General features: G+C 48.9%; 4 protein-coding genes across 7 annotated transcripts; 1 reads left to right on the plus strand and 3 right to left on the minus strand.

The window, feature by feature from the left end:
- Positions 1 to 1,980: 1,980 nt before the first annotated feature.
- Positions 1,981 to 3,216, minus strand: LOC119127409 (multicilin). Its single transcript, XM_037259343.1, has 3 exons — positions 2,974 to 3,216; positions 2,670 to 2,774; positions 1,981 to 2,554 (listed from the first exon to the last, which is right to left on the minus strand). Exons 1-3 carry the CDS (start codon positions 3,214 to 3,216, stop codon positions 2,144 to 2,146), a joined length of 759 nt encoding a protein of 252 aa, XP_037115238.1. The 3' UTR covers positions 1,981 to 2,143.
- A 2,077-nt stretch (positions 3,217 to 5,293) lies between these two features.
- Positions 5,294 to 7,585, minus strand: LOC119126697 (cyclin-O protein B). Its single transcript, XM_037258024.1, has 3 exons — positions 6,812 to 7,585; positions 6,060 to 6,245; positions 5,294 to 5,932 (listed from the first exon to the last, which is right to left on the minus strand). The coding sequence occupies exons 1-3, from the start codon at positions 7,094 to 7,096 to the stop codon at positions 5,462 to 5,464; spliced, it is 942 nt and encodes a 313-aa protein (XP_037113919.1). The 5' UTR covers positions 7,097 to 7,585; the 3' UTR covers positions 5,294 to 5,461.
- tut7 (terminal uridylyl transferase 7) lies at positions 7,568 to 16,864 on the plus strand. Of its 3 annotated transcripts, none has more exons than XM_037257919.1 (29): positions 7,568 to 7,694; positions 8,608 to 9,020; positions 9,220 to 9,368; positions 9,747 to 9,863; positions 9,942 to 10,119; positions 10,198 to 10,286; positions 10,380 to 10,431; positions 10,549 to 10,618; positions 10,933 to 11,059; positions 11,128 to 11,247; positions 11,327 to 11,455; positions 11,557 to 11,734; positions 11,808 to 12,418; positions 12,482 to 12,632; positions 12,719 to 12,805; positions 12,876 to 12,976; positions 13,399 to 13,456; positions 13,526 to 13,629; positions 13,705 to 13,794; positions 13,913 to 14,026; positions 14,103 to 14,180; positions 14,262 to 14,439; positions 14,533 to 14,580; positions 14,676 to 14,767; positions 15,001 to 15,116; positions 15,196 to 15,380; positions 15,462 to 15,529; positions 15,610 to 15,676; positions 15,743 to 16,864. In XM_037257919.1, exons 2-29 carry the CDS (start codon positions 8,624 to 8,626, stop codon positions 15,799 to 15,801), a joined length of 3,813 nt encoding a protein of 1,270 aa, XP_037113814.1. In that variant the 5' UTR covers positions 7,568 to 7,694; positions 8,608 to 8,623; the 3' UTR covers positions 15,802 to 16,864. The 3 variants fall into 3 exon arrangements, with proteins under 3 accessions (XP_037113814.1, XP_037113817.1, XP_037113816.1); XM_037257922.1 differs by having other exon boundaries at positions 13,991 to 14,026; XM_037257921.1 differs by lacking the exon at positions 7,568 to 7,694 and having other exon boundaries at positions 8,392 to 9,020.
- A 2,152-nt stretch (positions 16,865 to 19,016) lies between these two features.
- On the minus strand, positions 19,017 to 24,841 carry letm2 (leucine zipper-EF-hand containing transmembrane protein 2). Of its 2 annotated transcripts, XR_005098679.1 has the most exons (12): positions 24,532 to 24,841; positions 23,933 to 23,994; positions 22,623 to 23,121; positions 22,132 to 22,275; positions 21,613 to 21,756; positions 21,289 to 21,492; positions 21,027 to 21,146; positions 20,835 to 20,954; positions 20,375 to 20,473; positions 20,164 to 20,232; positions 19,159 to 19,572; positions 19,017 to 19,113 (listed from the first exon to the last, which is right to left on the minus strand). XR_005098679.1 is itself a non-coding variant. In XM_037257979.1 (11 exons), exons 2-11 carry the CDS (start codon positions 23,977 to 23,979, stop codon positions 19,516 to 19,518), a joined length of 1,503 nt encoding a protein of 500 aa, XP_037113874.1. In that variant the 5' UTR covers positions 23,980 to 23,994; positions 24,532 to 24,841; the 3' UTR covers positions 19,017 to 19,515. The 2 variants fall into 2 exon arrangements, 1 of the variants encoding a protein (XP_037113874.1); XM_037257979.1 differs by having other exon boundaries at positions 19,017 to 19,572.
- Between the last annotated feature and the right edge of the window lie 576 nt (positions 24,842 to 25,417).

Genomic DNA, 25,417 nt, shown 5'->3' on the forward strand with positions numbered 1-25,417 from the left:
CCCAATCACATTATAATACCGTTTAGAAATACAAATTTAGTGAAATGTAATTAGTTTTTGAGAAAATATTATTTAATACTTCGTTTACGGAAATTCTGTTTGTAATCTTTTTTTTTTTTTTCTTATTTATATCATGTACGTATTTATTGATTTATTTGTTTGTTTATTTATTTACCCAGCCTTTATTGTACCAGGTAAGTCCCATTGAGATTAAGAACCTCTTTTTCAGCTATTTATTATGATCGTTAATTGTGTAAGGACTTGTTTAAATCATGCTGTTATCCAATTTAGAATATGAAATACATCAAAATGCATTTCAATGAATCAATAGCATTAAATGTATATATAACCATCATGATCCTGATTTTCAACTGAATAGACTTGGATGTGATGTTTCCATGGAGTCGCTGTCCCGCGGAGGATCGGCCGGCCTGAAACGCGCATGCAGCTTTGCTTTGAGTTTCCTTAGAAACAAAGCCATTGTGCGATCAGATGAGATGAGCGCATGTGAGTACATTTCCCTCCCTCCCGCGTGATCACCCGCAGTTTGGCGCTAGCTTGAAGCGCTCAAATGTCTTACTTGCATCCATCCTAAAAGAAAGTGAGACGGAAAAGACTCGGCCCCACTTTTTGTCCTGCATGCTGTCTGTCGGTAACAAACATTTGTTTGCATGGAATCCGATACAAGATGCACGAAGCGTCTCACTGTACAAGCTGCGATATTAAACACGACTTTCGTGCTCACTTTTGATTCATGCCGCTTAAGTCAAGGGCACAATTAGAAACATGAGCTGTTAAGCATTTTTTATTATTTTTTTTGGTTTAATAAGAGTGGAATTTTTCATACCCATTATGTTTTGGAGACCTTGAGAATATGCACGTGTACCTCATCTTTTGGCACAGTGCTTCACTTTAGCCACCTTTTGTTATGTTACAAGCCAAATTCCAACGTGGACTAAATCCATTTTTCATACCCCATGGTGAAAAACGGTCACCTCCTCATTGAGGCTGGCCGCGCAAGGCTTTTGTCAAGTGTGTCTTGGCTGACCCAAAGCAAGCGCACTCACTTTGGGGACGTTTAAACAGGTGCCTGACTAGAGGTCCGACATGATCGACTCAGGTTGACACCACTGTAAATGCCATCAGCGGGAGAGGGCCAAAGGTCACATTATTTACACACGTTCATCAGTCTTGATGGCGGAACAATGAACTCTTTTAATTGGGTAGAGTAAGGGAACAAACAGTGAATGTGCAAAATCACTCGTTTTTTATTTCTTTTTGGGCGAGCACAGCAGTAACGGGTAGAAAAAAAACGACACTCATGACTATTCAATAGATTGTAAAAAAATGAGCAGATTTTGCCACGTTTCTTGCTTCAATTTAATGGATGTTGAGCTGCTCCCACCAGTGTGTACACCTTGGCTCACTCATAAGGTGCAAGTATGAGTCATTTATATCGACAGAATATAGGGTGATATTATCTGTCTGCATTTGTTGCTCCACCATTTGTGTTTTTCCGGGTCACATCCAATACTTGGCAGGGCCGCATGTGGCCCGCTGGTCTTGAGTTTGACACCTGTAGCACAGCGGCTTATGTTGTTTGTGTACAAAGTTCAAATGTGAAAAACAAGGATCTAAAGAAGGATGTTGAGCGCAATGCGCATCATGACGCAGCGCTGCGACTGAGAGACAAAAGGAAAGGAAGCCCGTCCGTGCTCCTCAGAGGTCAGCGGGTTACATTTGTTTGGCTGCTCAAACAAGCAAAGTTAGCACACAAATCATTTATTTACCTTTCCTAAGTCCTTCGTTTCACAATAAAATGCCATTGGGCGGGCGGGCGGTTGTTCGAGTGGATTCTCTGAACCGGAAAAGGAGGTCAAAAAAGACAAGTAAATGTTGACCAAATGACAGCGTTTGGCCCGAGAACATTACAATTGGAGGCATGTAAACAGCAGCGTAATGCTAACAAATACTCAGGCAGGCAGGCAGGCAGGCAGGCAGGCAGGCAGGCAGTTTTGTGTCCTCTGACCCATGAGCTTACAAGCTACCTGAGGGAGGGAGGGAGGAAGACATCATGTAATCATTTGCCGATATCGCCGCAGATTACAAGTTAGGCATTAACAGTATCAGCCCACCCACACTCTCAGTTGTTGTCGGGAACCCAGCGGAAGCGGTATCCTCCGTGTCGGGTGCCCGAGGTGAAGGCTCGGCCGTGAGGGAACACGCGTGTCCTTATGGTGCCGTGCTCTTTGACGGTGGTGCGAAAAGACCACGTGTCCGCTTCGCTGCTGCTGCTGCTGCTGCTGTCTTTGCATATGGAGGTCTGCAGGCCCGAGAATGACCCGTACACGGGGATAGCGTCCGTGTCCCGTCGCGGCGCTTCGGCGCACAGCACGGCGTGGCAGCGCGTGCCCACGTCTCTCAAGATCTCCTCCACCGAGTCGGGTGACTGGCAGCCGTCGTCCAGTCGCTGCCTCTTGCAGGGACTGCTGGATTTAGCGCCATAAGGCCTCGCCGCTTGGCTGGTATCTACCTTTCTGTCTGCCATTAATTTCTCCAAGAGGACACATGCAAAGAGGACATTTGGACATTTTCCCTTTTTGGAGCGTAGCTAGCTCCCTGCCATCAATCAGTGTAAATGCGTTTTCCATCAACCAATTCTCCCTCACCTCCAGCACGGATGCCAGGAGCTTTGCTCGGCACGCAAGCTGCCTCAGGTGAAGGCTTCCCTCCTCAGATGGCTCACTTGTGTGCTGCAAAGTCTCATGCACCTGCTAGAAGGCACAATGTGATCATCGATCAGACAGTCCTAGAAAACGTAACCAAGCAGAATCCACCTTAGACCCATGCTAATGCAACTTTTGTGGCTTCAATGGATTTGTCCAAATGTCTGCTCTGAGAAGCATTTAAGTGATTCCCATGAATATCACAAGCCCTGATTTGATGGATTGGGCCACATGGATAAAGACCGACCTGGAGATTGGCCTCCACGGCATGTCCCGTCCTGGCTTGACATGAGCTGAAGCCTGTCCAAAGTTCCCCATCCTGGTCATGTGCGCAGGAAGGATTGGGAAGCAGGACGACGTCGTCGTTTTCCGGAGAGGAGACATGCTGAGGGGTGAGCGGGGGGATGACGCATCCCTGAAAGGGGACCAGCTCAGCAGGGGACAGGCTGCTCTCCAGAGCGGCTGGAGAATCGGACAGAACAACAGTCATGTTATCCCAGAAACAACAACAACAACAACAACAACAAGCCAATTCTGGCTACATTCACATGCAATTCTTGCAGAATTGCCTTACCTGCTGTAAAATCCAGAGCAAATTCCCCACAGTTTTGCTCATCCGCATCAGATCCATTGACCTGTTGAGATGACGAAAAGGCGTGTTTAAAATGTGCCCATTGAGAAGACGTACAAAGAGCTCGGTCACATCTACCTGAAAGTCCCACCCGGCAGGGCATTGTGCTTTGACGGAAACACTGGCAATCATGACTCGGAGAATGAGCGTGATGCGTTCAGGGCAGCAGGGTAAAAGTAGCTCGCGTTTTTGGTCGCCTGACTTACGATGGATGCTATTTGTGGAGGATTCCAGCGCATGCACCTTGTCAAACATTAACCGACTTTGAGTGATGCGCAACTGCATATCTGCCACCTTATTTGTTTTTCCTCTTGTATGCATAAAAGGTGCCATTAAGCATGCAGCGAGAGAAGACAAGTGCTTGGTTGGAAACAAACGACATTTCCTTACCTGCGAGCCGAGTGAATCGCTCTCGTTTTTCCTGGCGCAGTCTTCCAAATCATCCCATGCAATCGTTGGAAAAGCTGAAACGAGAGCGCAGGAGGAACCACGAGTCATTCATTGCTTGGATGCGGGCGGGCTCGGGGCAGGAAGGTGCCTGGCAAGATGCGCAAACCTTGTTGGATGCTGCTGGGCAGCTCCACATAAACAGAGACTGGACTGCTGCTTCTGGGCACTTGATCCTGCGCCGACTTGCAAGATGTCGACTTTGAATCGACATGATTAGGCACGGTGTTCCATGCCCTGTCGACACGGCGTGGGACTCTCCCTCCTGCCCTGTGACACAAGACCCCAAAGACGTTTCTCTCGCCGTGCATCTTCATCCCTCCACCTCGGTTGGCACCATCCCGGGCTCATTTAAGGCCACGTTCTCCCGGTTCGTGGCGCGGATTCACGTTCCGGCCCAATCAGATGTGCGTATTAGGCTCGTCTCCAGGGACTGAAGGCGTCCTCGGAGATTAAGATGGAAGGGAAGGGACAAACGTTTTTTTTAGGGCTGGAGTGGAAAGTAGACGCGCGCGTAAAGGGCGCGGGCGCGCGCGCGCGCGCGGCGCCTCCGCAGCGGTTGAGTCAGCTCAGCTCAGCTCAGCTCAGTTTAGCTCAGCTCAGCTCAACTCAGCTCAGTTTAGCTCAACTCAGCTCAGCTCAGTTTAGCTCAGCTCAGCTCCACTTCGTGGCAAACGCAACGCCTGTGGCGCACGCCGTCAAGTATCAAGCAGGGCGTTGGGAATGCACAAAGACTTGCGTGCGTTTACGGCCCTTTTGACAGCCCTGATATTCCGTGCGTAAAAACGACCAATTTATCATCCGAGATGTTTGTATGGAGCTGCACTTCTGTCCGGTGCGTATTTTGTACGCGTCTAGAGAGGAGTTCAAGGCCAGGAGATGTGGAAAGGGAAAAGGGCCATTAAAAGCGACAGTTGGGCAAACACGGCCGTGACAGATAGATGCCTTTCCACCAGCAAGCAATTGCTTAAGCTAGCAAACAAACAAACAAGAGGAGAAGTCCAGTGGGCCCTTCACGCTGAATGCACCTGTGTGGTCAGCAGGTCGAGCTGCCACGCGTAATGGATTAGCCAGATAAAGTGGAGTGGAAGAATACAACAACCATGTTTAGGACTGCAATCATCATTTCAGTCAAACGATGATGAGCTTTAATGGAAAACGATGTTCCAGTTTCAGAAAGCCTCATGGTTTTTTTCATTTCATCAAATTGTGGGTCATATCATAATCCCATGCAGAAATAGACTGTTGAAATGACTCATTTATTCAGACAAAGCATTTTATTCCGAAATGTATTTCACAAAGAACGTTTTGCCGAGTACTTTAGTCTGCTCCTTCATTGCGGCCACCCCCACCTAGTATTAGAAACAATCACTCCAATCAAAACATTTGGACAACACTGACATTTCAAAAAGAGCATGTGTGAGCCAAGGCACATTTGTTTACATTAGAAAGATCTCACGGCAACCACGTCACCAAAGAAAATGCCAGGAAAAAGAATCAATAGTGAAAAAAGAATCATAACAATGGTCTCAATGCGCTGACAAATGTAGTCAGTGTGAAATGTTGGCTTGCTTGTGGTCGAACACCAAATCGATTGCGTGACTGACTAGTGTGTATGGATGGCTATGGCCAGAATTTCCAGACCATGTGCTGCTGTTTAAACGTATTCATCTCCACTCAGCGACTCCTTGTTAAGCGCAAGCAGCAGCCTCAGATTGTCTCTGCACTCCCGGGCCAAAGTGCTTTCTGCTTTGCCTCGCGGTTCCTCCATCACGCAGTGGTGTAATTCACCCTCTGGATGGCAGCTGACGTGATCAGCCTGGAGTAACTCGCGTGCCAGGCTCAGCGCGCAGCCGGCGGTCACAGACGGAACGTATTTATTGAAGGCGTAATCGGCCAGGCTCAGCTCACACACCTTTTGGGCCAGGCTGCGGCAACGCTTCCGAGGCCCGTTGGCGGCCTCCGTGCGATTGCCGTGGTAGTCCAAGAAGAAGGCCAGGGTGGGCGCGCCCAGGCGGAAGTGGAGGCGCAGGAGGATGAGACACTCCAGGTTGCAGAGCTGCTCCCTGGTGAAGGTGTTGCAGCACAGGGACAGGAGGTGACTGATGCTAGGGGAGCACACCTCCACCTGGGATGGATGGATGGACGGACGGACGGACGGACGGATGCCATTCAGCCATATTGTAAGTCATTTAGAGTCGGCGTGCGGCGGCGGCCAGATGCCTCTGACTTTCCATCTTCTGAACGGAGACTACCTTTTTGCTGGCAAGGAGCAGCGCCGTGACACCCAGAAGCTGAAAGCAGTCGTCGGCCACCGGCGTGCACGCCAAGAACCTGTCCATGATGTTTACAGTCAGGCAGCAGCACTCGAAGGATAGGCGGAAGTGCTTGTGCAGTGGGATTAGCCAGCTGACCAGCTTGCAGCGCGCCTCGGCTGTCACCTGTAAATCAAACCGATGGATTTACAGAATCAGGCTTTACTCTAGGTAGAAGCAAGCAGACAGTATGTGCATCATTACTCGACATATATGACTTCCCCCATGAAATGAAAAACAATCCAGGAACAAACCCCACAAATCCAAATGCGCACAAAACGTGGACAGGTGACAATACTCAACATTTATTTTTGAAAAATAACTCATATTTCTGCATCTTGCCAAGTGATTTAGGAGTACAGTAGAAATATGGATGGAAATTGGTTTGTGTTTGCCTCCTGGTGGCCAAGGCGAGAACAGCGAAACTTGAATGATCGTTTTTACTCTAAAACGAGTCGAGTCTAAAGTACAATATGTGCTATTTTTCCCCTCATAACAAATGTGTTAATTCGGGGGAGTGCGTGCATGGATTGATGCGATTTCCATCCATTTGAATGGGGAAAGAATCATTTGAGATCCATTTTGGTTACTTTTCCACAGGCGAAGGAGTTGAATCGGCGGTACTACTTTTGACACAAATGTGGTGTCCTATTTGAAGGACAACATTGGTCCTCCTCTGAATGGGAACCTACTTGTGGCTGGAGAGCAAGACTATTGCACGGATAAAACAGAGCCTCCCTCTCCTTCTGGATCCTGTAGCCGACATCACCGTACTGGAGGTACCAGTTGGACGCTTCCCCCTCCGGTTCGTCCACACGCAGAGGTGACGAAGCTGTATGAGGAGTGGGGGAACCTGCCAAATCCTCCTCGAAACCGGAGTCACTCAATCTGGACACAAGTTTCTGCTTTCGGTAGCGCTCGACCCGGACCCGTGTGGAACCTCCGCCGCCGCCGTCGCCCCGCTTCACGAGCACCATCTTGACTCTAGCCCAGACGAGGATGGAGCAAGCCAGTGCAAGGTGAAGAGGGAGTCGCCCGCCCGTTTCCCGGGGTCTTCCCCGCTTCACTCACCTCGTTACCATGGCGATGAGAATAGGACCAAAACAATTGAACTCGGAATTAGCTCATGGGCACCGTATGTCAACTCAAACAAGGCTTACCAACTCGAGGGGTTCCAAAAATAATAACGTTATATTACATCGGAAGAATCCAAACAAAAATAACACAAATATCAATAAAGGATGGCATTTAAGAAGGTGGCAGATTTAGTTTGCTTTTCAATTTTAGCGATATTTATTCATGTGTGTGTGTGTTTGTTTGTTTAATGTCGCGATGAAACGAAACAGTCGTGCGTTGCTTTTTGCTGTGGTGGGCGGAACGTGAACAGAACACTGCCTGGCTGCTTGCGTGGCTGCCTGCCTGCCTGCCTGTCTGTCTGTCTGTCTGTCCTGCCCTGTCCCCAGTCAAGCCGTGCACTTTCAAAACTCAATGCTAGCGCGGCTTTGGAAAAAAAAGAGAAAAAAAAGTCCGGCCCACAAACAGGCTTCAAGTATGTCCTCTATCCACATTTTAAAGGTACGGACGTGACCTTTATATCTACCAAGTACTGGCGTATTGTCGTTGGCCTACTTACGAGCTGAATTGTTAGAAAAACAAGGCAAAGCAAAGCTAGCATCACTTGCTAAGGTGTTAGCAATAGGTAGCTTAGCTTAGGATGCTACACGGCTAACAACGGCCTTCACCGTGATTGTTGATCTAACGGTCCCCTACATTTGTGTTATTCGTTTGTTTCCGTGCACGTTCAATGGGAATATGATCCTCCTTCAACTCGTGGAAGAAGAAGAAGCGAAAGTCAGAAGCCGAACTAGTGCGCACACGTTAGCATGCTAGTCCACCCTAACGCCATGACATAACAATCTCGTAAGAAGGAGAGTTTGGACTCTTAGTTGGGGCTGCATTTGGCTTCTCTCACCATCAAGCGCTCGGTGCTAAAGATTCAAATGACAACGTTTACAAGACCCGGCCGGTATCTTGACTACGGCACGCTGCATAGCTTGAATCGGGGGATTGAAACTTGTTGACGACATGGTCGTTAGGGGCTGGCTGGCTGGCTGACTGGCTGGCTGGCTGGCTGGCTTGCTGGCTGCTTCTCAATGCTAAACCACATGTTTCATCACTCGAGAGATGTAAATTGATTGATTGATTGATATCTTTATTTCGAACATCCAAAAGAAACAAAACAAAACAAATAACACTCTCAAATAACAATGGAAGGCAAAAACATTGGCACCACTCTCTCTGCTTCCGTCAGATAACCACTTCTCCCAGAACAATTACAGATCCAGAGTCACACTGTGACATTTGACTCGTGAGAGAGAGTGAAACTTCTTCAGGGTCCTACTTTTGGTTGAAATCGCTCATGGTCAACATACTGGCACACAAGGGAATTATGATTAATGTGTTGACTGAACCTTTCATTGCTTTATAGTTTTAGCTTTTAGCACATGATGGAGAACTCGGACAGGCACAACTGGGCAAGGCCAGGTGGCTGGGGAGCAGCTTCAGATGGCCGGAGGAACCAGGAGCACAATCGAGGACAGCCCTTCAGAATGGATGGAGGAGTGCAAGGCAAGAAGAACCAGGGAGGGCCGTACTGGTCCAGCCCCAATAGGGGGGGACTCGGCCCCTTGGCTTATTCCCCCGGAGCCTTCCGAGGCGGCCACAGCCCCTTGCAGAGGGATGATCTACATCGGTTCTGGAGTCCGGAAAACAGTGGCGGGACTCGAGAAGAGACCTGGAGAGAGCATATGCAACAACAGTGGGGGAAGAGTGTCCGTGATGGAGGTCCATATGAGGACAGGGACACGTGGAGGAGGGATACCTCTGACGGAGGAAATGCAGGTGGGATTTCAGGCAAAATGCATGTTTTGGATGACCTTGCTCTGTGGCACCTGCACAATCAAATGAGGAAGTCTGGACATTTTATTTCGAGACCAAGGCTGTGCTAACGGGCAATTTGAACATTTCCTTCCCTGAAAAAGTCAATGCGCTGCCAGTCCCTTTCTCATCTGGCAAACGTTGTTTTGTTTTGTTCTAAAAGGAAGAAGACGTCGACCGAGACACAAGCGCAGAAATTTTGCTGAAGAGGACCAGGACCTCGCGAGCGAAGAGTCGTCACTCTCAGCCAAAGATCTGCAAGCGCTGCGGCAAGCTGAAATGCGTCTCGGTAAAGATGGCATTCACAAGAAGGTACGTGCGCACAGTTTGACTGAATGTTTTTTTCTTTTAAAGTACTGCACAAAGATTTCCAATTTGCTATTGAAAGAAATCTTTTTTCATTATAATCACGTTAGTTGTGCATAATGTTCTCAAACCTATTTTAGTTGCGACAATATTTTACAACTAAAATAGATTTGATCCATCCATCCATCCATCCATTATATTTACATAATTGGTTAATTAACATAAAAATCAAATGTAAAGCATCAGGCAAGTGAGGACATATCGATTGTGACGTGGGATATTTGCTTGTTCATGGAAATGACTGATTATGTACCAATCCTTTTGGGTTATCCTGTAAATTCTTGTTTTGCACATCCAACATGTCCACCTTTTTCTATGAAACAGAAGTCCAACAGCAAGCCTAACGCACTTTACACCTGCACCCTCTGCGACGTCCTTCTGGACTCGCTGTCTGATGCTAACCGGCACGTCCGAGACAAGCGGCACAAGCGGAGGCTCAGGGTGAGGGAGAATAGCCGACCGACCGGCCGGCCACGCGCGACAAAACCCGATGCCCACGTGTGATGTTTTTGTCCGTAGGAGAAGAAAGAGCACACCATGCTGACCGAGATCCTGCCGCCTGGCCCCGAGCACGTTGGCGCGTTGACCGCCGCCTTAGAGGCTGCGGTCAGCCAGCACGGAATGGATGACGGCGATGTGGAGACGAGGCGTGGTGTCGTGTCCCTCATGCAAGATCTTCTCCTTTCCGTCCTGCCCGGTGAGTGCTTATCGAGCGCAAACGTACCGCCGACCGGGATTGGTTACCGACGCACTTCCTTGTCTGGCCAATGGGTAGAGATCAGGCTTCGCTTGTACGGATCATCCTGCACCAAGTTTGGATTCAAGGATTCCGATGTCAACGTGGACATCCGGTATCCGCCTCACGTGAGTAGCCCCGCCGGGCACGCCGATACTTGTTGAATGTGGCTTGTGCGCTGTCTTTTCATATGACGGCTTTGAAATGGAATGTCTTCACAGATGCATCAGCCAGATGTCCTGTTGTCGGTCAAGGAGTGCCTGGCCGGGAGCCGTGAGTCACCTTGTCCTTTGTCTTTATTGTCATTGTCACACATGTACAATCTATTCGATTCTATTGAGCACAACACAAATGTTACGCAAGTGACGCTCTTTCTTTTTCTGTCCTCAGCTCTTTTTGTTGATCTGGAAGCTGACTTTCATGCTCGTGTGCCCGTGGTGATGTGCAAAGAAAAGAAGAGGTGCGTGCCTGCGTGGCTGCCTGCGTGGCTGCCTGCCTGCGTGGCTGCCTGCGTGGCTGCCTGCGTGGCTGCCTGCCTGCGTGGCTGCCTGCGTGCCTGCCTGCGTGCCTGCCTGCCTGCGTGGCTGCCTGCGTGCCTGCGTGCGTGCCTGCGTGCCTGCCTGCGTGCCTGCGTGCCTGCGTGCCTGCCTGCGTGCCTGCGTGCCTGCGTGCGTGTTTAGCACTGCCAGCTGTTCAAGGGCAACGAAGCATGGAGTTGACTTTGCCGTAAACTCAACAATGACATTGGACTGTTTTTCCCCCTTCTCTTCACAGTGGTCTTCTGTGCAAAGTGAGCGCCGGGAATGAAAATGCGTTCCAAACCACGGCTTATCTGGCTTCCCTCGCCAAGCGGGAGCAGCTCCTCCCGCCGCTGGTTCTTGGACTGCGACGTTGGGCGAAGGTGATGAACGCTCTCCACCAATGGTCCTTTTCCCAAAAGGAGAGCGCTAAATGTTGTGTTTGTTTTAGATCTGTCAAATTGACCGCGCGGAGGAGGGTGGGCTACCCCCGTACGTCTTTGCCCTCATGGTCATCTTCTTTCTACAACAGCGCAAGGAAGCCCTCTTGCCAACGTATCTCAATCAAGCGGTTTGTGGTTCACTTTGAGTCCGTCCGGTCCGATTTTCACACTCCATTCTGACGGTGCGTCTTTTTTCTCCTTTTTCAGATCAAGACCTTTTCGCTGAGCAAGCTTTCAGACTTCAACCTTGTGTGTGTGGAGGATGGACACTTGCAGTGGACCTGTTCCAGCAAGGACGCGCCGCAGCCAGCAGAGAGCTCTTGCGTGAGGGGAAAGGTAACAGACAATTGCTCAATCACAGTCGACATTGGGTGTCATTGATGCCTTTTGTTTTTTTGAACAGTACTTATGACAATTCCACGTCTGAATTTGTTTAGGTTCCGCTGGTTTTCCAAAGCCCTGGCCCCCCTGCGGAGATGGGCGCGCTCTGGCTGGAAATGCTCCGTTTCTATTCCCTGGAGTTCAACATGGCCGACAACGTCATCGGCGTACGGACCGGCGCCGTCCTCTCTCGGGAGTTGAAAGACTGGCCCAAGAAACGCATCGCCGTGGAGGGTAAAGAGGATTTGCACGATTGCCGACGTGCACCGCTCGGTACCAAACACTCGGTTGCGCCTGCCTTTTCCAGACCCGTTTGCCGTCAAGAGGAACGTGGCGCGCTCTGTCAACAGCCAGCAAATGTACGACTACATCCTCCATTGCCTCAAAACAACCTACAAGTACTTTGCGCTGCCCCTCGACACGGCGGGGGGCGCCCATGGCAAAGCGGCAGCTGAGGGCAAGGCGGGCGGCGGCGCCGACTTGACTCAGCTGAGCATCGACTCCCAAAACGGCCCCGAAGATTCCGACTGCATCGTCGAGGAAGAGGAGGAAATTGAAGAAGGCAGCGACTCAGAAGGGGAGAAGGAAAAGGCGGACTTGGGCAAAAGCAGCTTCTCCGAGGAAGAAGAGGACGACGACGCCCGGGCGCACGGCGCCAGACGTCACTTGGACAGCTTCACCACGGAGGATGAGGAGATTTTCCCCGTGGACGAGATCTCGGGGGAGGAGCTTTTGTCTGATGAGGAACCTCCGGATTTGGACACGCCTGCTTCAGAGGAGGAAGAGCTGGCGCCTGCAGAGGCGGCCTCACCTGCGTGCCAACGGGACACTGTTGAAAATGAGCTCCCAGAAAATAAAGTCCACCCGCAGAGCACAAAGTCATACCAATTCAGCAAGCATGCTTTCACCAGAGGAAAGGTGGGTTATGATGATGAAGATGAGGATGATGAGGATGATGACGATGATGATGATTGCTTTCAGACACACATGGTCGTGTGCAGCTTGTGCAAGCGCGACGGCCACTTGAAGAAAGATTGTCCAGAGGATTTCAAAAAGGTGGAGTTGCAGCCGTTGCCCCCGATGACGGCCGACTTTCTCAGCGTGCTGAACCTCGTGTGTGAGCAGTGCTTTGGTGAGCGAGCGCGCGCGCACGCACGCGCACTCTCGGCTCGTCATCGACGACTTGACCGGTGAGAGATGAAACCGCTGTCTTTCCAGTGGACTTTGCCCCGGATGACTTGGAAGTGGCCGTCAGAGAGCGCATCCTGCAAGATCTGGAGATCTTTGTCAGGCGACAGTTCCCTGGTGAAGTCAACCGTGAGCAGCGTTTCAATCTTGACTCGAATCCTACTTCAACTGTTTCTTTTGTGGACAGGTGCACGTCTGCAGCTGTTTGGCTCTTCCAAAAATGGCTTTGGCTTCCGACAGAGTGACCTGGACATCTGTATGGTGCGAGAGGGCCAGGACAACATTGACGTACGTCATCTTCGTGTCATATTTACATGCTGTGCTTGGAAAAGTGTCAGCCATGAAATGGTATCAACTTCACCTCAGCGTTATAATGACCGACCACTCTCATCATCATCATCGTAATCAATCTTTCCTGTGTGAAATTGCTTAACTGTTGTTTTTTAATCACCAAATAATACCAAGCCAACAAAATCATTGATTCAAAAACAGTCTAATCGGGGAAAATGTCTTCTGGATACACTTTGTGCAAATCAAATTGTATCCCATTCATCAGTGGTTGATAGAATCATTGATTCTAAAAATATCCCACCCATCTCACCAACTATTAAAAGCAGCAACCAAAAGCGTGAATTGTGTCGCCCGCCAAAAGCTATACTTGAAAAATGACCGTGCTATATTGACCGTAAAGTAAAGACGCTCCTCCTCAGGATGTTGACTGCATCAATGTGATCGAGCGTCTTGCAAAGCTCCTCAGGAAACATCCAGGTAAAGAGCATTGGATCCATTGTGGTGGGTTCTTTTTTTGTGCCACATCATCATCTCGTCTGTCCTCAGATTTGAGGAACATCCTGCCAATTACCACCGCCAAAGTGCCCATTGTGAAGTTCTACCACGTCCGCACCGGTTTGGAGGGAGACATAAGCCTTTACAACAGACTGGTAGGAAGTTCACAGCAATTTGTTTCCCACTCAAGTGTAAAGGACCCGCAATTTGAGGCTGGCTTTCACCCCGAGGCTCTGCACAACACGCGCCTGCTGGCGTTATACGCCGCCATCGACAGGAGAGTGAAGATCCTGTGCTACGTCATGAAGGTGTTTGCCAAGGTGCGTATGCCTGCGTGGCTGCCTGCCTGCGTGGCTGCCTGCCTGCGTGGCTGCCTGCCTGCCTGCCTGCCTGCGGTTGAATGTTTGCTGCTTCTTCGTCATTGGGCTCCCATTCCAGATTTGCGACATCGGCGACGCTTCGCGAGGCAGTCTCTCGTCTTACGCCTACACCCTCATGGTTCTCTTCTTCCTTCAGCAGAGGGAACCACCTCTTATACCCGTGCTACAGGAGGTACCTTGCAACAAAATGAATCAGGAAGAAAAGAAAGAAATCAAAGCCACTTCACTCACCTCTGTGTGTTTTGCAGCTTTACGACGGTGACAAGAAGCCGGAGGTGTTGGCCGACGGCTGGAACGTGTATTTCTTTGATGATTTAAAAGCACTGGTCGGTGGTATCTGGCTCGTGTCTGCGTCGCGTCCCGCCCCGCCCCGCCCCGCTGACTGCTCACCCTTGCTCCACCCGCAGCCTAGTCGCTGGCCGCAGTACGGAAAGAACACCGAGACTGTGGGCCAACTGTGGCTGGGCCTCCTCCGCTTCTACACGGAGGACTTTGATTTTAAAGAGCACGTGGTGTGCACCCGGCAGAAAGCCCGGCTCACCACCTTCAACAAGCAGTGGACGTCCAAATACATCGTCATCGAAGGTGCCGCAGAGCAGCTGGGAAGGAAGCGTTGGCAAAAGGTTGACTTTGGTGCCGTTTGTTGACCGTCAACTGTTGTTGTTTTTTGCACCGCAGATCCGTTTGACCTCAATCACAATCTGGGTGCCGGTCTGTCCAGGAAAAGTAAAAGCTCCTTTTGCTCCATTCTCATGTTTTGTTCACGTTGTCGCTCCCATAGGTCTCGCTTGACGTCGTCTTTTTCACTTTGACCAATACAGTGACCAATTTCATCATGAAGGCCTTCATCAATGGCAGAACTGTGTTCGGCACCCCTGTCCAGGCCTTTCTGCCCGAGTACGCTCGTCAGATGGTTGGTGTTTCTGTTTCTGATTCATCCTCCTCAAAAGAGCAAAATCAAAACGTCATCTCTGCCGACGACTTGCGCAGAAGATCGAGGCCGGCCACTTTGGTCACGGTTTTCGCTTTGGGCAAAGTCACTTGTGATTCATTACGTCCAAAATATATTGTTGGCTTCAAGTGCAGAGACGTGAAGCTAACTCGAATTTGCTGTCTGGCCACGCCATTTGTCCGCCTGATCCCCAGGAGTACTTTTTCGACCCTCAAGTCCTGACCGAAGGAGAAGTGGCCCCCAACGACCGTTGCTGCCGTATCTGCGGCAAGATCGGTCACTTCATGAAAGACTGCCCCATGCGCAGGAAGTGAGTGTCGCCGCCGCCGGCCGGCCGGCCAGCGCAGGCTGGGAACCCAAAGGAGCGCTACGCCAGTGTTTCCTTGCAGGTCCAGGCACAGGCACGACTCGGACAGAAGGCCCGACAACGCGCTTGAGCGAGCGGACGCGGCCGAGGACCCGGCGTCCAGACGCAACAGCGAACACTGGCGGTGGCGCGACGCTCCCGAGCCGCGCTGCTGCTTCCTGTGTGGCTCCAGCGCTCACATCAAGAAGGACTGTCAGCTCTACAGAGGTTCACTTCAAAACAAATTGCGTCTTCATGCCACTGACGGACGGATTCCATTTTCATTTCCTTTCCTATCTCGTCGGGCAGGAAATATGAAAATGGAAAACTTCCCTCCCTCCTCATCGGGCCTCTTGAGGAATTTCAGAGAGAAACAAGTACGAATTGAATTGGAAGTCAATGAATGAGATGTGGAACCTTTTTGGACACTCTTTTTACACTTGTGTTGAAATTCCAGAGTTCACTGTTAAAAGAGGAGGAGGAGGAGAAAAGGCCTCAACATGTGATGCCAAGTCCACAAGCAGGTATGCGCGTCCAATCGTGAACATTGTAAAACCTTTTAAAAATGTTTGTGTCTGCTTGTGGTTTAGGTAGTTTAGCTACCCGCAATCTGGGTCGCCCCAGTCACAGGAAGAGCCCGGTGGAGTGAGCAACGGCCGCACAGAAGGAAGGAAGGTTCTAGTACTTGTGTCCTGGCAGACGGCAAACGGGCTGACGTTTCAAGCCAAAGCCGGGACACCTTGACTTGAAGCCATCTTGGGCCTTTTGATGTTTTTATTTTCCTATGTCATCCCCCCCCCTTTTTTTAAAATGTTCATTTTAGCAAGGTGAGTCAGCAGTTGATACTTTTAAGCCAAATGGAATGGCAAAACCAGCAAGCCAACTGGATCTCGGTCTAGCCGGTGAAAACATGCGATGTTGATTTCGATTCATTTGCTACTGTCCTGAAACAGTTTGATATGAGCGTGCTGATTTCTTCATCTCTATTTATATGGATGTCTCAATGGCGAAACGAGCTTCAATTTTACCTGGCCGTGTATTTTTGTTTTTAAGATTTGATTTGGATGTTTTAAACTTGATTTGTCCTTTGCACTGATACCCGCCCGCAAGCCCCATCGTTTGCCCATCATCTGCTTTAAAAGTTGCAAACAAGCAGCTTGCTCTGTGTGTGTAGATGTGTAAATATTCTAGGATCATTGTTTCATTTGAAGAGACTGCCGGTCCATCTATTTTATAAACAAAACACGCAGACCCGCCCGCCCTCGCTCACCCTTTTGAAGCAAGCGGAATGAAATGCTAGAGCTGGATGCAATCACGCTAAAGGCCTCAATTTAGAGCGTATTGTGTATTTATCGGACTCAAAGGTACACTTTTGTTAACATGGAGCCACACATACCGTAGGTAGCTGCACTGTGAGGGTCCACACCCTCCATTTATGTTGTTGCTAGATGTTAAAAAAGAAAAAAAAAAAAGAAGCTTGTCACTCATAGACTGTCTGGCTTTTTTTGCAGTTGTGATGTCAGGTTGAATTTTCCTCAAGAATGTGGTTGATATTGTTTGTTTTGGAAGATCGCAGCCTTACTCTTTCTTTTGCGTCGGACTTGACCTGTCGTTGTTTAGTGTGCCGTTGACGGGCCCGCCCGGCCGGACCTGCCAGCTTTGGCTTTGGCTTTGCGCTCCATTTCAGTCATTAAATTCAAACCAAATCCAAACTGTTTCCCGAAATGCTTCCTCTCCCAGAGCAGTGTTCTTGAGCCCCGGTCCGCGGGTCACTTGGTACCGGGCCGCCAAGCCGCACAGAAAAAACAAAACAAACATTTTTATTTCTTTATTGACGATCAATTAATTCAGGTCAAGACGCTCGTCCCGGTCACGTGACATGTTTCCCCAGTCGAGCTAGCAAAAATGAGTAAGAATTTATTTTGAAAAATGTGGCGATTCTCTCCCAATGACATCCGTCGGTGCAGCTGTGTCTCTTGAATTAACCTTAATTCAGGTCAAGACGCTCGTCTCGGTCACGTGACATGTCACCTCAGGCCAGCCCGCGAAGCATGCAAATATGAGCAAGAAATAGAGATGTTTGGGGGGGGGGAAAGCCCAATGAAGGAGAAGAGGCTACGACGTCTAAGAAAAGGAAAGCTGCATTTAATTTCCGGAGTCCTACTGCAAATATGGATTTATCGCCGCCACAGGTGACTCTGACGCGCCAAGCAAGCCCGCCCGCTCTGCATATAATATGTGGCGACAGGCTAGCTAACGAGGCAGGCAATGAAGCCTTCCAAAGTGCTTGGGCACATGGAGAGCAAGCAACCCGGATTGAAAGACAACCCGGATTCAAAGACAACCCGGATTCAAAGACAACCCGGATTCAAAGACAACCCTTAACCACTTGGGGTGTCATTGTCTCCGATGACGTTTCTGAGAAACGAGCTCAGGCTGCTCAGCGCTCGGAACGGAATGGTGAGTTTTATTTGCATGTCGTTTCGACTTGTTTTTGTGCCAGTCGTATCATTTGATATCATCGTATTTATTATAAATGTATGATTGATTTATTCATCTAAATGTATAGAAAGGCCGGTCCGCGAAAATATTTCTGACACGTAACCGCTCCGTGGCGGTTGGGGACCACAAGTTTGAAATCCCTAAGGCTTACGTACGGTATGGAAATGACGCTAAGTGTATTTCATAGTTTCTTTTTATTACATTTATATATTTACATTATAAAACAGGAATTTGTCTTTTTTTTAAACGGCCATAAGAACCATCTATAGTTATTTACACATTTCGCAAAAACTTTAAGCACGAATCTATAGCATGGATTTGTGCAAAAAACAACAACTAGGACGGAGTACATTTGTTTATTTCCAATGCAGGAGCGGTCGAAATGCGGTTAAACCAAATAGATGAAACATAACATGAACATCAAACTGTTACCATAATCGTATACTTTAATCAAGCAGTACATAGTACTAACAAGTTTAAATGGGGGGAAAAAATGAAGAGATCAACTTGGAGCATCGTATCAACTTGACAAGTCTCTTAGTTCAGCAAATCAAACTTTTTCTGAAATCCACATCCACTCAGAATGACAGAGACCAAATATGCAATATAAACAAACAATATATTCTCTCAATCAAGTTTACATCTAGGGTTAAGGACCTTTTTTTCTGATCACAAGCCATTTGTGCCTTTTAAATGAATTTCTGATGATTTTCCATTCCCCAGAGGACTAACTATACTATGAAAAGAAATACGACTCAACTATTGTAAAAATAGTTAACATAAAACGATGGGACTTTGTGAGATGTTTGGGAACTGTTTCTGAGGTTCAAGAACTGCATGAATGACATGGCCAAACAATAGCTCTTGTGCAAATGAGCGCTCTGAAGACAGTTACAACAACAATCAATGCAATTCATGTACGGCACCAGCCCATGGATAAACACAAAATCCATCCAATGATATCGACTTGGGTGACGAAACCTGATCAAATCAAATAAATACAGTACACTATGAAGTGGACTTTGCTTAACATTAGGGTTTTAGATTTAAGGTCAACGCATTGGGACATTTGAACATGGTTGGAAAGCACATTCAAAAAAAGAATGCTTTAATATTAGGAGTTTTGAGATCTATAAATAGATTTTTTGTCTGAATAACATCAAATATATTCACTTCAGCCTCTCCATTTTAAACAAAACTTTACATTGTGGTATAATCACATGAAGTAAGGCAGATTAGTTTGCCTCAGTCTTGTCTGCGTGAAAGGAGCCAACGCCCTCAACAGTTCTTTTGATAAATACATCACCGTGGAACCTGTTCCTGTCAACCCATGGAACCTGCAGATCAATACATGAGCTGGACGTGTTAAGTATCTCTGTGTCTCGTGTTGAGCAGGAGCAACCAACGGGCATACAATGGGAGCTTTGATCATGTCTCGAGTTTGCATAGCAAACCGTACAACGCTGCTGCTGCTGCAGCTGCAGCTGCTGCTGAGATAACGTAAGACACCAATGACGATTATACACAACATTTACAAATTTACAGGAGGAGGAATCCAACAAGAGGGAGGCACCCGTTGAGGCAGTAGCCAGGCTGCGCCGGCTGAAATTTGGAGAGTGTTGCCACTGGCACAAATTGGAGGTCAAGAACCTGCAACTGCAAGTAAGTGAAAGCTGGCAACGGGGAGTTATGGGGGGGCAAGAAAGCAGATCTGGAATCCAGAGCGCCAGTTAACATCTGCAGCGACCCTCCCTCGGCTCAATTAGGCGCAAGAAAGATGGAAACAAATTGATAGCTTGTCAATGGCTCTGGGCTGCCGAGATTCATTTCCCCTGTTGAGTCCAGACGCGAGCGCTCCTCTTTACACACCGTTGGCGCTCATCTTACTCTTCTGGGACACTTCGGTTGCTGCTTTAGCCTGCCAGAGGGGGAGAGAGAGAGAGAGAGAGAGAGAGAGAGAGGGGGGGGAAAAAAAACTCAGCTACTGTAACAACCCCAAATTGTAATCAACAGACATTCCATTACCTTGACGTAAACATTACCGAAAGACAAGCTAACGGATCAAAGGATTTAGAGCGCAGCTCTCGTGGTTTCTGATGGCATCGCAGTTAAAAGTGACTTCACCTTTCGAGCGGGTGCGGGTGACGGCCATAGCTCTATGAATAGCCGCTCTTTTAAGATCTCGCGCACTGCGCTGATCAAAGTTTAAATGGAACCATTTGACATGGGTGCTGGTGCTTTTGAGAGACCAGTACACTCAACGTTTCGTCTCCCAACAACGTCAGAATTCCACGTTTGGTTTTGAAATGAACAGCTCCAGAATAGTACGTGTCAAAGGCCAAAGCCAGGAAGGACTGATTGGACGGATAGAAAAGCTGCTTTACTGCTTTGTCCTTTCAACAAAATGAGTGACTATTTATTTGCTCACGGTGAGGCTGAATCGTGAGCCAGTTTGAGTTCAAATTGTATGGTAACTTGGCAAGACATTTGATCCCATCTTTCCACTCACCTGAAGGACTTCGGCAGCAGTTAAAGGTTTGTCTGACATAATAGGAGTTTTGCTCCTTATCTCCTCAGCCTGCAACATAACAATGACACGTCAACAAGACAGAGTGGCAACGAGCGAGCGAGCATTTAGAAATGGATTCACTTGACTTGACTTCCTATAACATAAGTCATTTCAAATGGCAAAACGTGGCGTGCCGTCGGAAGGTACGGACCGGCCTGTCTTTGATGACGGCGGCGGCGGCGGGGTCCGACAGCAGGTCCGAGCCGACCGAGGCCCCGTTTGCTCCGTTAGTCTCCACTGGAGTGCTTTTCTGCAAAAATAGCAGCCGTGAAATTCATCAGTGGCTTACGTTTAGCTCGGAAAGGTCTTGAACGGAATGTCCCAAATAGCCGGGCTCGAGTGCAACTACTTAAGGTTCCCTGCCCTGCCGTGCCGTGCCGTGCCGTACCGCTCCTCTGCTCTGCTCTAATCGGTGTGTTTCAGACCTCAAATAAAGCCCAGCGCACGCAACGCTACACGGTTGAACTGGACTAGCCACTCGTAAACTGGTCGGCCAAATTGTTAACCCTAACTTCCTTTTTGGGAAGCTGCGCCGTAGTCTCTCGTCATGCCAAACCATTAACTAGCCATTTCGCCCAAACTAGTTGCAGACCATCAGGAATTGAGCAAACCTCAAGTTTCGGCACAGGCGGGATGACCGGGGCCTTGGGTTTGATGTCCGTCAGGTACATGGCTCTGGAGAGCAGCAGCAGCGACGGAGGAACGTCCTCATTCAGGTGCAGGTCCAGCCACTGGGGGCCACAAGGGTGGTGTTTGTAGTGGCTCTCCGTATGGCCATCCAATCAAATCATCGCATCGGTTACCTGCTGCAGTTGCAGACGGAGCTGATCCGTGGTAAGACCCAGAGATCTCATCCCGCGGCTGCGACAAGCCGCCTGGAGCTCTGACACGCTCATTGCCGCTACGCCCTCGGCCGCAATCATCTGTACCAAAAGAAAAGGCCTGTTAAGTAGGAGGAGCGCAAGCAGAGCGCAACGTTTCGTCAGGGAGTGGCGCGGCCATTCCTCCCATCTCTCACTCATTCCTCCCAACTCTCTCTCTCGCTCCTCCTCCTCCTCCTCTCACCTCATCGTCTGACTTGATGGTCCTGAGTTGCAACATCAGCTGGAAGCGCAACAAGTTGTTGGTGCCGATGGGCTGCAGCTCCAGCAGTTTGCACAGAGCGACCAGCTGGGGGCGCTCCAAGTGCTCCAGCGTCAGCTCGTCCTCAAACAGCTTTGAAAAGCGAACAATGTCCTTGGTGGTGGGCTGCTCGCCCGTGCCCCGGACCTGATTGGGACACAGAAACGTTCACGCCGTGGCAAACCGCTAAATGGCTTCGATAACTAACGACTTCAAAGTGCCGCAAACCAATGACGGAGCAAAGTCAAAGTTTGCTCTCTCGTGTACCTTCTGAACATATGTGGAGAAGCGCTGAGTCTCATCCTCGCTCTGAGCCGTGGCCTTGTTCCTTCGAGCCATTTCAGCGATGGTCTCTTGGAGAAACTTGGCGAGTTCCAGCTTTGCGGCAAGGCCCTTCTTTTGCTTCTCCTCCTGCACAAAAGGAAATTGAAACCAAAGTCATTGAGATGCCGTCAACCACCGTAACTCAGACGCCAGCGTCCTGAAAGTCACGGCCAAGTTAAAACGCTGCTATTAGCGTTTCCAACTCTGTTTTCAAAACTTTGCGTATGATGTCCTACCAGGCAGGCCGCTGCCTCGTATCTGAGTCGCGCTCAATAACGACCGTCGTCGGGGTGACGCTACGAACTGATTCAAAGTATGAGCCGTGGCTTCCAACGAAAATTGCTTTGATAAGACCACTCGGCTGCCTTGCGGGCCAGACATACTTATGCCGCCAGCTATTTCTGAAGTTACATAATCTCTCTGTGTGTGTGTGTGTGTGTGCGTGCGTCCATGCCCACATGCCTTTTTGGACTCTGTCTCAAAGGTGGAGGGCAACATTTCTGGGAAGAGCTTGAGGAAGACGGGAAGGAGGAACTCCATGAAGGGGACGATGATGAACACCATGAAGGGCACCAGACGGAAGAGGTCGGCGCACGTCCTCATCAGCTGAGGACACCAAAAGAAAACATTGTGCTATTTTGTCTTTCCCATCTTCAGGTACACTGGTACGCAAGTTCTGCAAAGTGCCAAACATAGTTCAAGCGCGGCACTGGTGCATAATGCGCTCTCATGACGCCATAGGTCAAGCGTGAGGATATCCCACAGCATAAAGTTCCAGCCGCACAACGGTCGCTTAGCCTTAAAAGTGACTTGGCCAACGTGTCACGCTTTCCATGAAGCTGTTGTATTTTGACATTCAGAATTCAGCCAGTGTTTGTACGCTCCAGACTGGCTTCAACTTGAGGTGATTTGTGTGCCGCTGCCTTTAATGGTGCAAAAATGTAAACGCTCACCCTTCTCCTTTCCCGACGCGTGAGGATGTGTCCGTGCAGCAGACTCCACACCATCCTTCCTGCGACCGTGGTGTCGATACCGAGCAACCGGAAGCCATTGTAATAATGCTTCAGCTCGTCGACGATCCTGAGATGCAGAGCCTTCTTCGCCACGGCCGGCGCCGTGGGTCCAGGAGCAGCAGCGACGGGCGTTTGCGCTTGGACAACAGCCGTGTCCTTTTTCTCGTCCGACGCCGGACTTTGAGCAGAAGGTGAGGTTTTAGTCTCCCCATTTTTACTGTCTTGGAGCCAAACGACAGAACTGTGCAGGGCTCGGGCCAGTAGGGCAGAGTTTTGGCCGCAGCCCAGGTTGCGGGATCGGTAACAGCGAGGGTGGCCGTAGCGGGAGTGCCTGAGTGGGGAGGCCGATGACGAGATGTTGCGCGGAGCCCCTACGTGGAGGTAAGCTCTCGAAGACAGAGAAGAGCAGCCGTGCCGCTGGGACAACAGATACGACCCCCTGTGGGCAACGATAAAAAAAAATAATAAAAAAAAAATGGGGTCAGACACGACGCAAAGGTTGAAACCTTCAACGAGTTAGAAAGTGCAGTTGAGACAAAAACAAACGACACATTGGAAAATGTCACCTGCAAGCAGAGGACGCAACGTGTTACATGGAAAAATGGCAAAACCCGCAGGGCAGGGTGCAGCTACTCAAAATTGATCATTGCGCCATGACTCCAACGCTATGCCACAGTCTTTGACAGTCACCGGATTTGCTCTTCACACTCACACCATCGATCAAATGAGAAGTGACGTGCTGGCCAATTGATGCAAATTCTTGAACAGAAACTCTAACGACGCTGTGGTTGACAATAGAGATTACAGTTATATCATTGATAGAGGGACCGAGATAATTGAATCTGAATTGTAGTAGTTTGGCCAGAAGACTTATGTAACATCTTCCATGGATCCTGTACTGAAATGATTAACGTGAGTGAGTGAGTGAGTGAGTGAGTGAGTGAGTGAGTGAGTGAGTGAGTGAGTGAGTGAGTGAGTGAGTGAGTGAGTGAGTGAGTGAGTGAGTGAGTGAGAGCACCTTTCTTTCTTTTTCTTTCTTTCTCACATAATTCTCGCCAACAAATAATTAATTACCAGAGGGGGGAAATATCCCAAAAAAAGCAAAATTCAAACCTGCGACTTTCAATAGTTAATGTCCACTGTGCCGATATGTTAGCAGAGAAGCAACATCAAGTGAGTTGCTCATGCTTATGTAAATGACTATTATACGATAAGAGTAAATACGTACAAAAGAAAAATAAAGCGCTTACCTGGATCTCGTAACAGCAAAGAGCACCTGGTGGCTAAAGACTGCCATTGCATGGGTAGATCACTGGGGACAGGAATAGGAGCGGAGATAGAGATATCCGATTACAACGCAGTAAGAATGAACATGAAATAAATCAAGCAACTTTCACGGTAGCCGAGAACGATGACACAATCAGAAATGTCAGAAGCATAACATAAGAAAGTGCCAGCCAAGTTGAGACACGTCAAAATGAGTTTGAATCGGCATTAAAAGGAACATTTAGATGACAATGAATGTACATACGTCGATTCCAGATCAATTAGGTCCTTATTGAATAAGTCTCTGATGCACCGACGTAACGCTCAAGTAACAGTCCAGTCGCATTTCTTTGGGTTATTTTCCACTCACGTGAACATCACACAAATTGGAAGACACAATGCCAAATTCATTTGTAATTTCTTTCTTTCTTTAACACACACACACACACACACACACACACACACGGTAGAAGTCGTGTGATAGGTATTCGACGACTTGCAACGATCGATCTGTTTCTAGCCGGCCGGTTAGCTGGCCATTGTAGCGCGCTATGCTAGCCAGTGAAATGGCGAGCCCACTAACCTCCAACGTCAATGAGCCAAGAATCGTCGTTGCTGACAGGGCGTTCCTTGGTGCGACGTGACAAATACCATCCATTCTCAACAAGCGGCCATTGTAAACAACGACGACGATGTCAGAGTCCGCAGGGGCGATAAATCCATCGGAGACTCCGGCCGGGCGTCTGCTCGGGGGCGGTTGCGTGCTCAGTCCTCCGTCTGAGTGTCAGTTTTCGGATTCTCCCAAAGACAGCAGCGGCCCGACGTAGGCTAGCTAACCTGCTGTGTTGACACAGCTACGACCATGTGCGCATGTGCGGCGGCGGCGGTGGCGCGACAACAAAGATCGGAAATGCTGCGTGCAATGCTCGCTCGCTCGCTCGCTCGCTCAATTTGTGGCCAACCTACCACCTCAATCTGATCAACTCCAAAAAACGTGTAGCTACTGAGCCATATCAGCGCACGTCATGATGTAACTCTTTTGGGTAAAGGACTGCAAGTATTAGAGCTTTAGCAAACACAGCCATATGACGTTCATGGTTATTCTAGACAGAAGCACATTTTAGTTACGAAAAAGGGGATATGAAAAAGCAAGAAATGGAGCGCAATGGATGATTAGGTGACAGTACTGTGCCAAGGTCGGAAAGGACTGAACTTAGTTATATTTGGACAGTGACAATAAGATGCCCCCGCACTCGTTCAAATGGCATCTTTTTGTGATGTAAAATAGAAGACAAAGTTCAATCATTTCAAAACCTTTTCCACGACCCCATAACTTGTACGATTCATTTTTCAGAGGGGAGGTCAAAATACACAACCTCAATGGAGTGTGCACAGAACTCAAAAAAATAATCCGACATTGTCCCTGTCCCCATACATTTCTTGTAGCATGCGTGAAGATAGTGGGAGCG

The sequence above is a fragment of the Syngnathus acus genome, chromosome 9, assembly GCF_901709675.1.
Source record: "Syngnathus acus chromosome 9, fSynAcu1.2, whole genome shotgun sequence".
Lineage (NCBI taxonomy): Eukaryota > Metazoa > Chordata > Actinopteri > Syngnathiformes > Syngnathidae > Syngnathus > Syngnathus acus.

Coding starts and splice junctions, on each gene's coding strand:
- LOC119127409 (XM_037259343.1), bottom strand. CDS start 3,216: ATGACTGTTGTTCTGTCCGATTCTCCAGCCGCTCTGGAGAGCAGCCTG. Junction 2,775..2,973: donor CCGTGGAGGCCAATCTCCAG/GTCGGTCTTTAT, acceptor TGTGCCTTCTAG/CAGGTGCATGAGACTTTGCA. Junction 2,555..2,669: donor TCCTGGCATCCGTGCTGGAG/GTGAGGGAGAAT, acceptor GTCCTCTTGGAG/AAATTAATGGCAGACAGAAA.
- LOC119126697 (XM_037258024.1), bottom strand. CDS start 7,096: ATGGTGCTCGTGAAGCGGGGCGACGGCGGCGGCGGAGGTTCCACACGG. Junction 6,246..6,811: donor GTCTTGCTCTCCAGCCACAA/GTAGGTTCCCAT, acceptor TTTGATTTACAG/GTGACAGCCGAGGCGCGCTG. Junction 5,933..6,059: donor TGCTCCTTGCCAGCAAAAAG/GTAGTCTCCGTT, acceptor CATCCATCCCAG/GTGGAGGTGTGCTCCCCTAG.
- tut7 (XM_037257919.1), top strand. CDS start 8,624: ATGATGGAGAACTCGGACAGGCACAACTGGGCAAGGCCAGGTGGCTGG. Junction 14,027..14,102: donor TTATACCCGTGCTACAGGAG/GTACCTTGCAAC, acceptor TGTGTTTTGCAG/CTTTACGACGGTGACAAGAA. Junction 14,181..14,261: donor TTGATGATTTAAAAGCACTG/GTCGGTGGTATC, acceptor CTCCACCCGCAG/CCTAGTCGCTGGCCGCAGTA.
- letm2 (XM_037257979.1), bottom strand. CDS start 23,979: ATGGCAGTCTTTAGCCACCAGGTGCTCTTTGCTGTTACGAGATCCAG. Junction 23,122..23,932: donor TTTGCTGTTACGAGATCCAG/GTAAGCGCTTTA, acceptor CGTTGCCCACAG/GGGGTCGTATCTGTTGTCCC. Junction 22,276..22,622: donor CGCGTCGGGAAAGGAGAAGG/GTGAGCGTTTAC, acceptor TGGTGTCCTCAG/CTGATGAGGACGTGCGCCGA.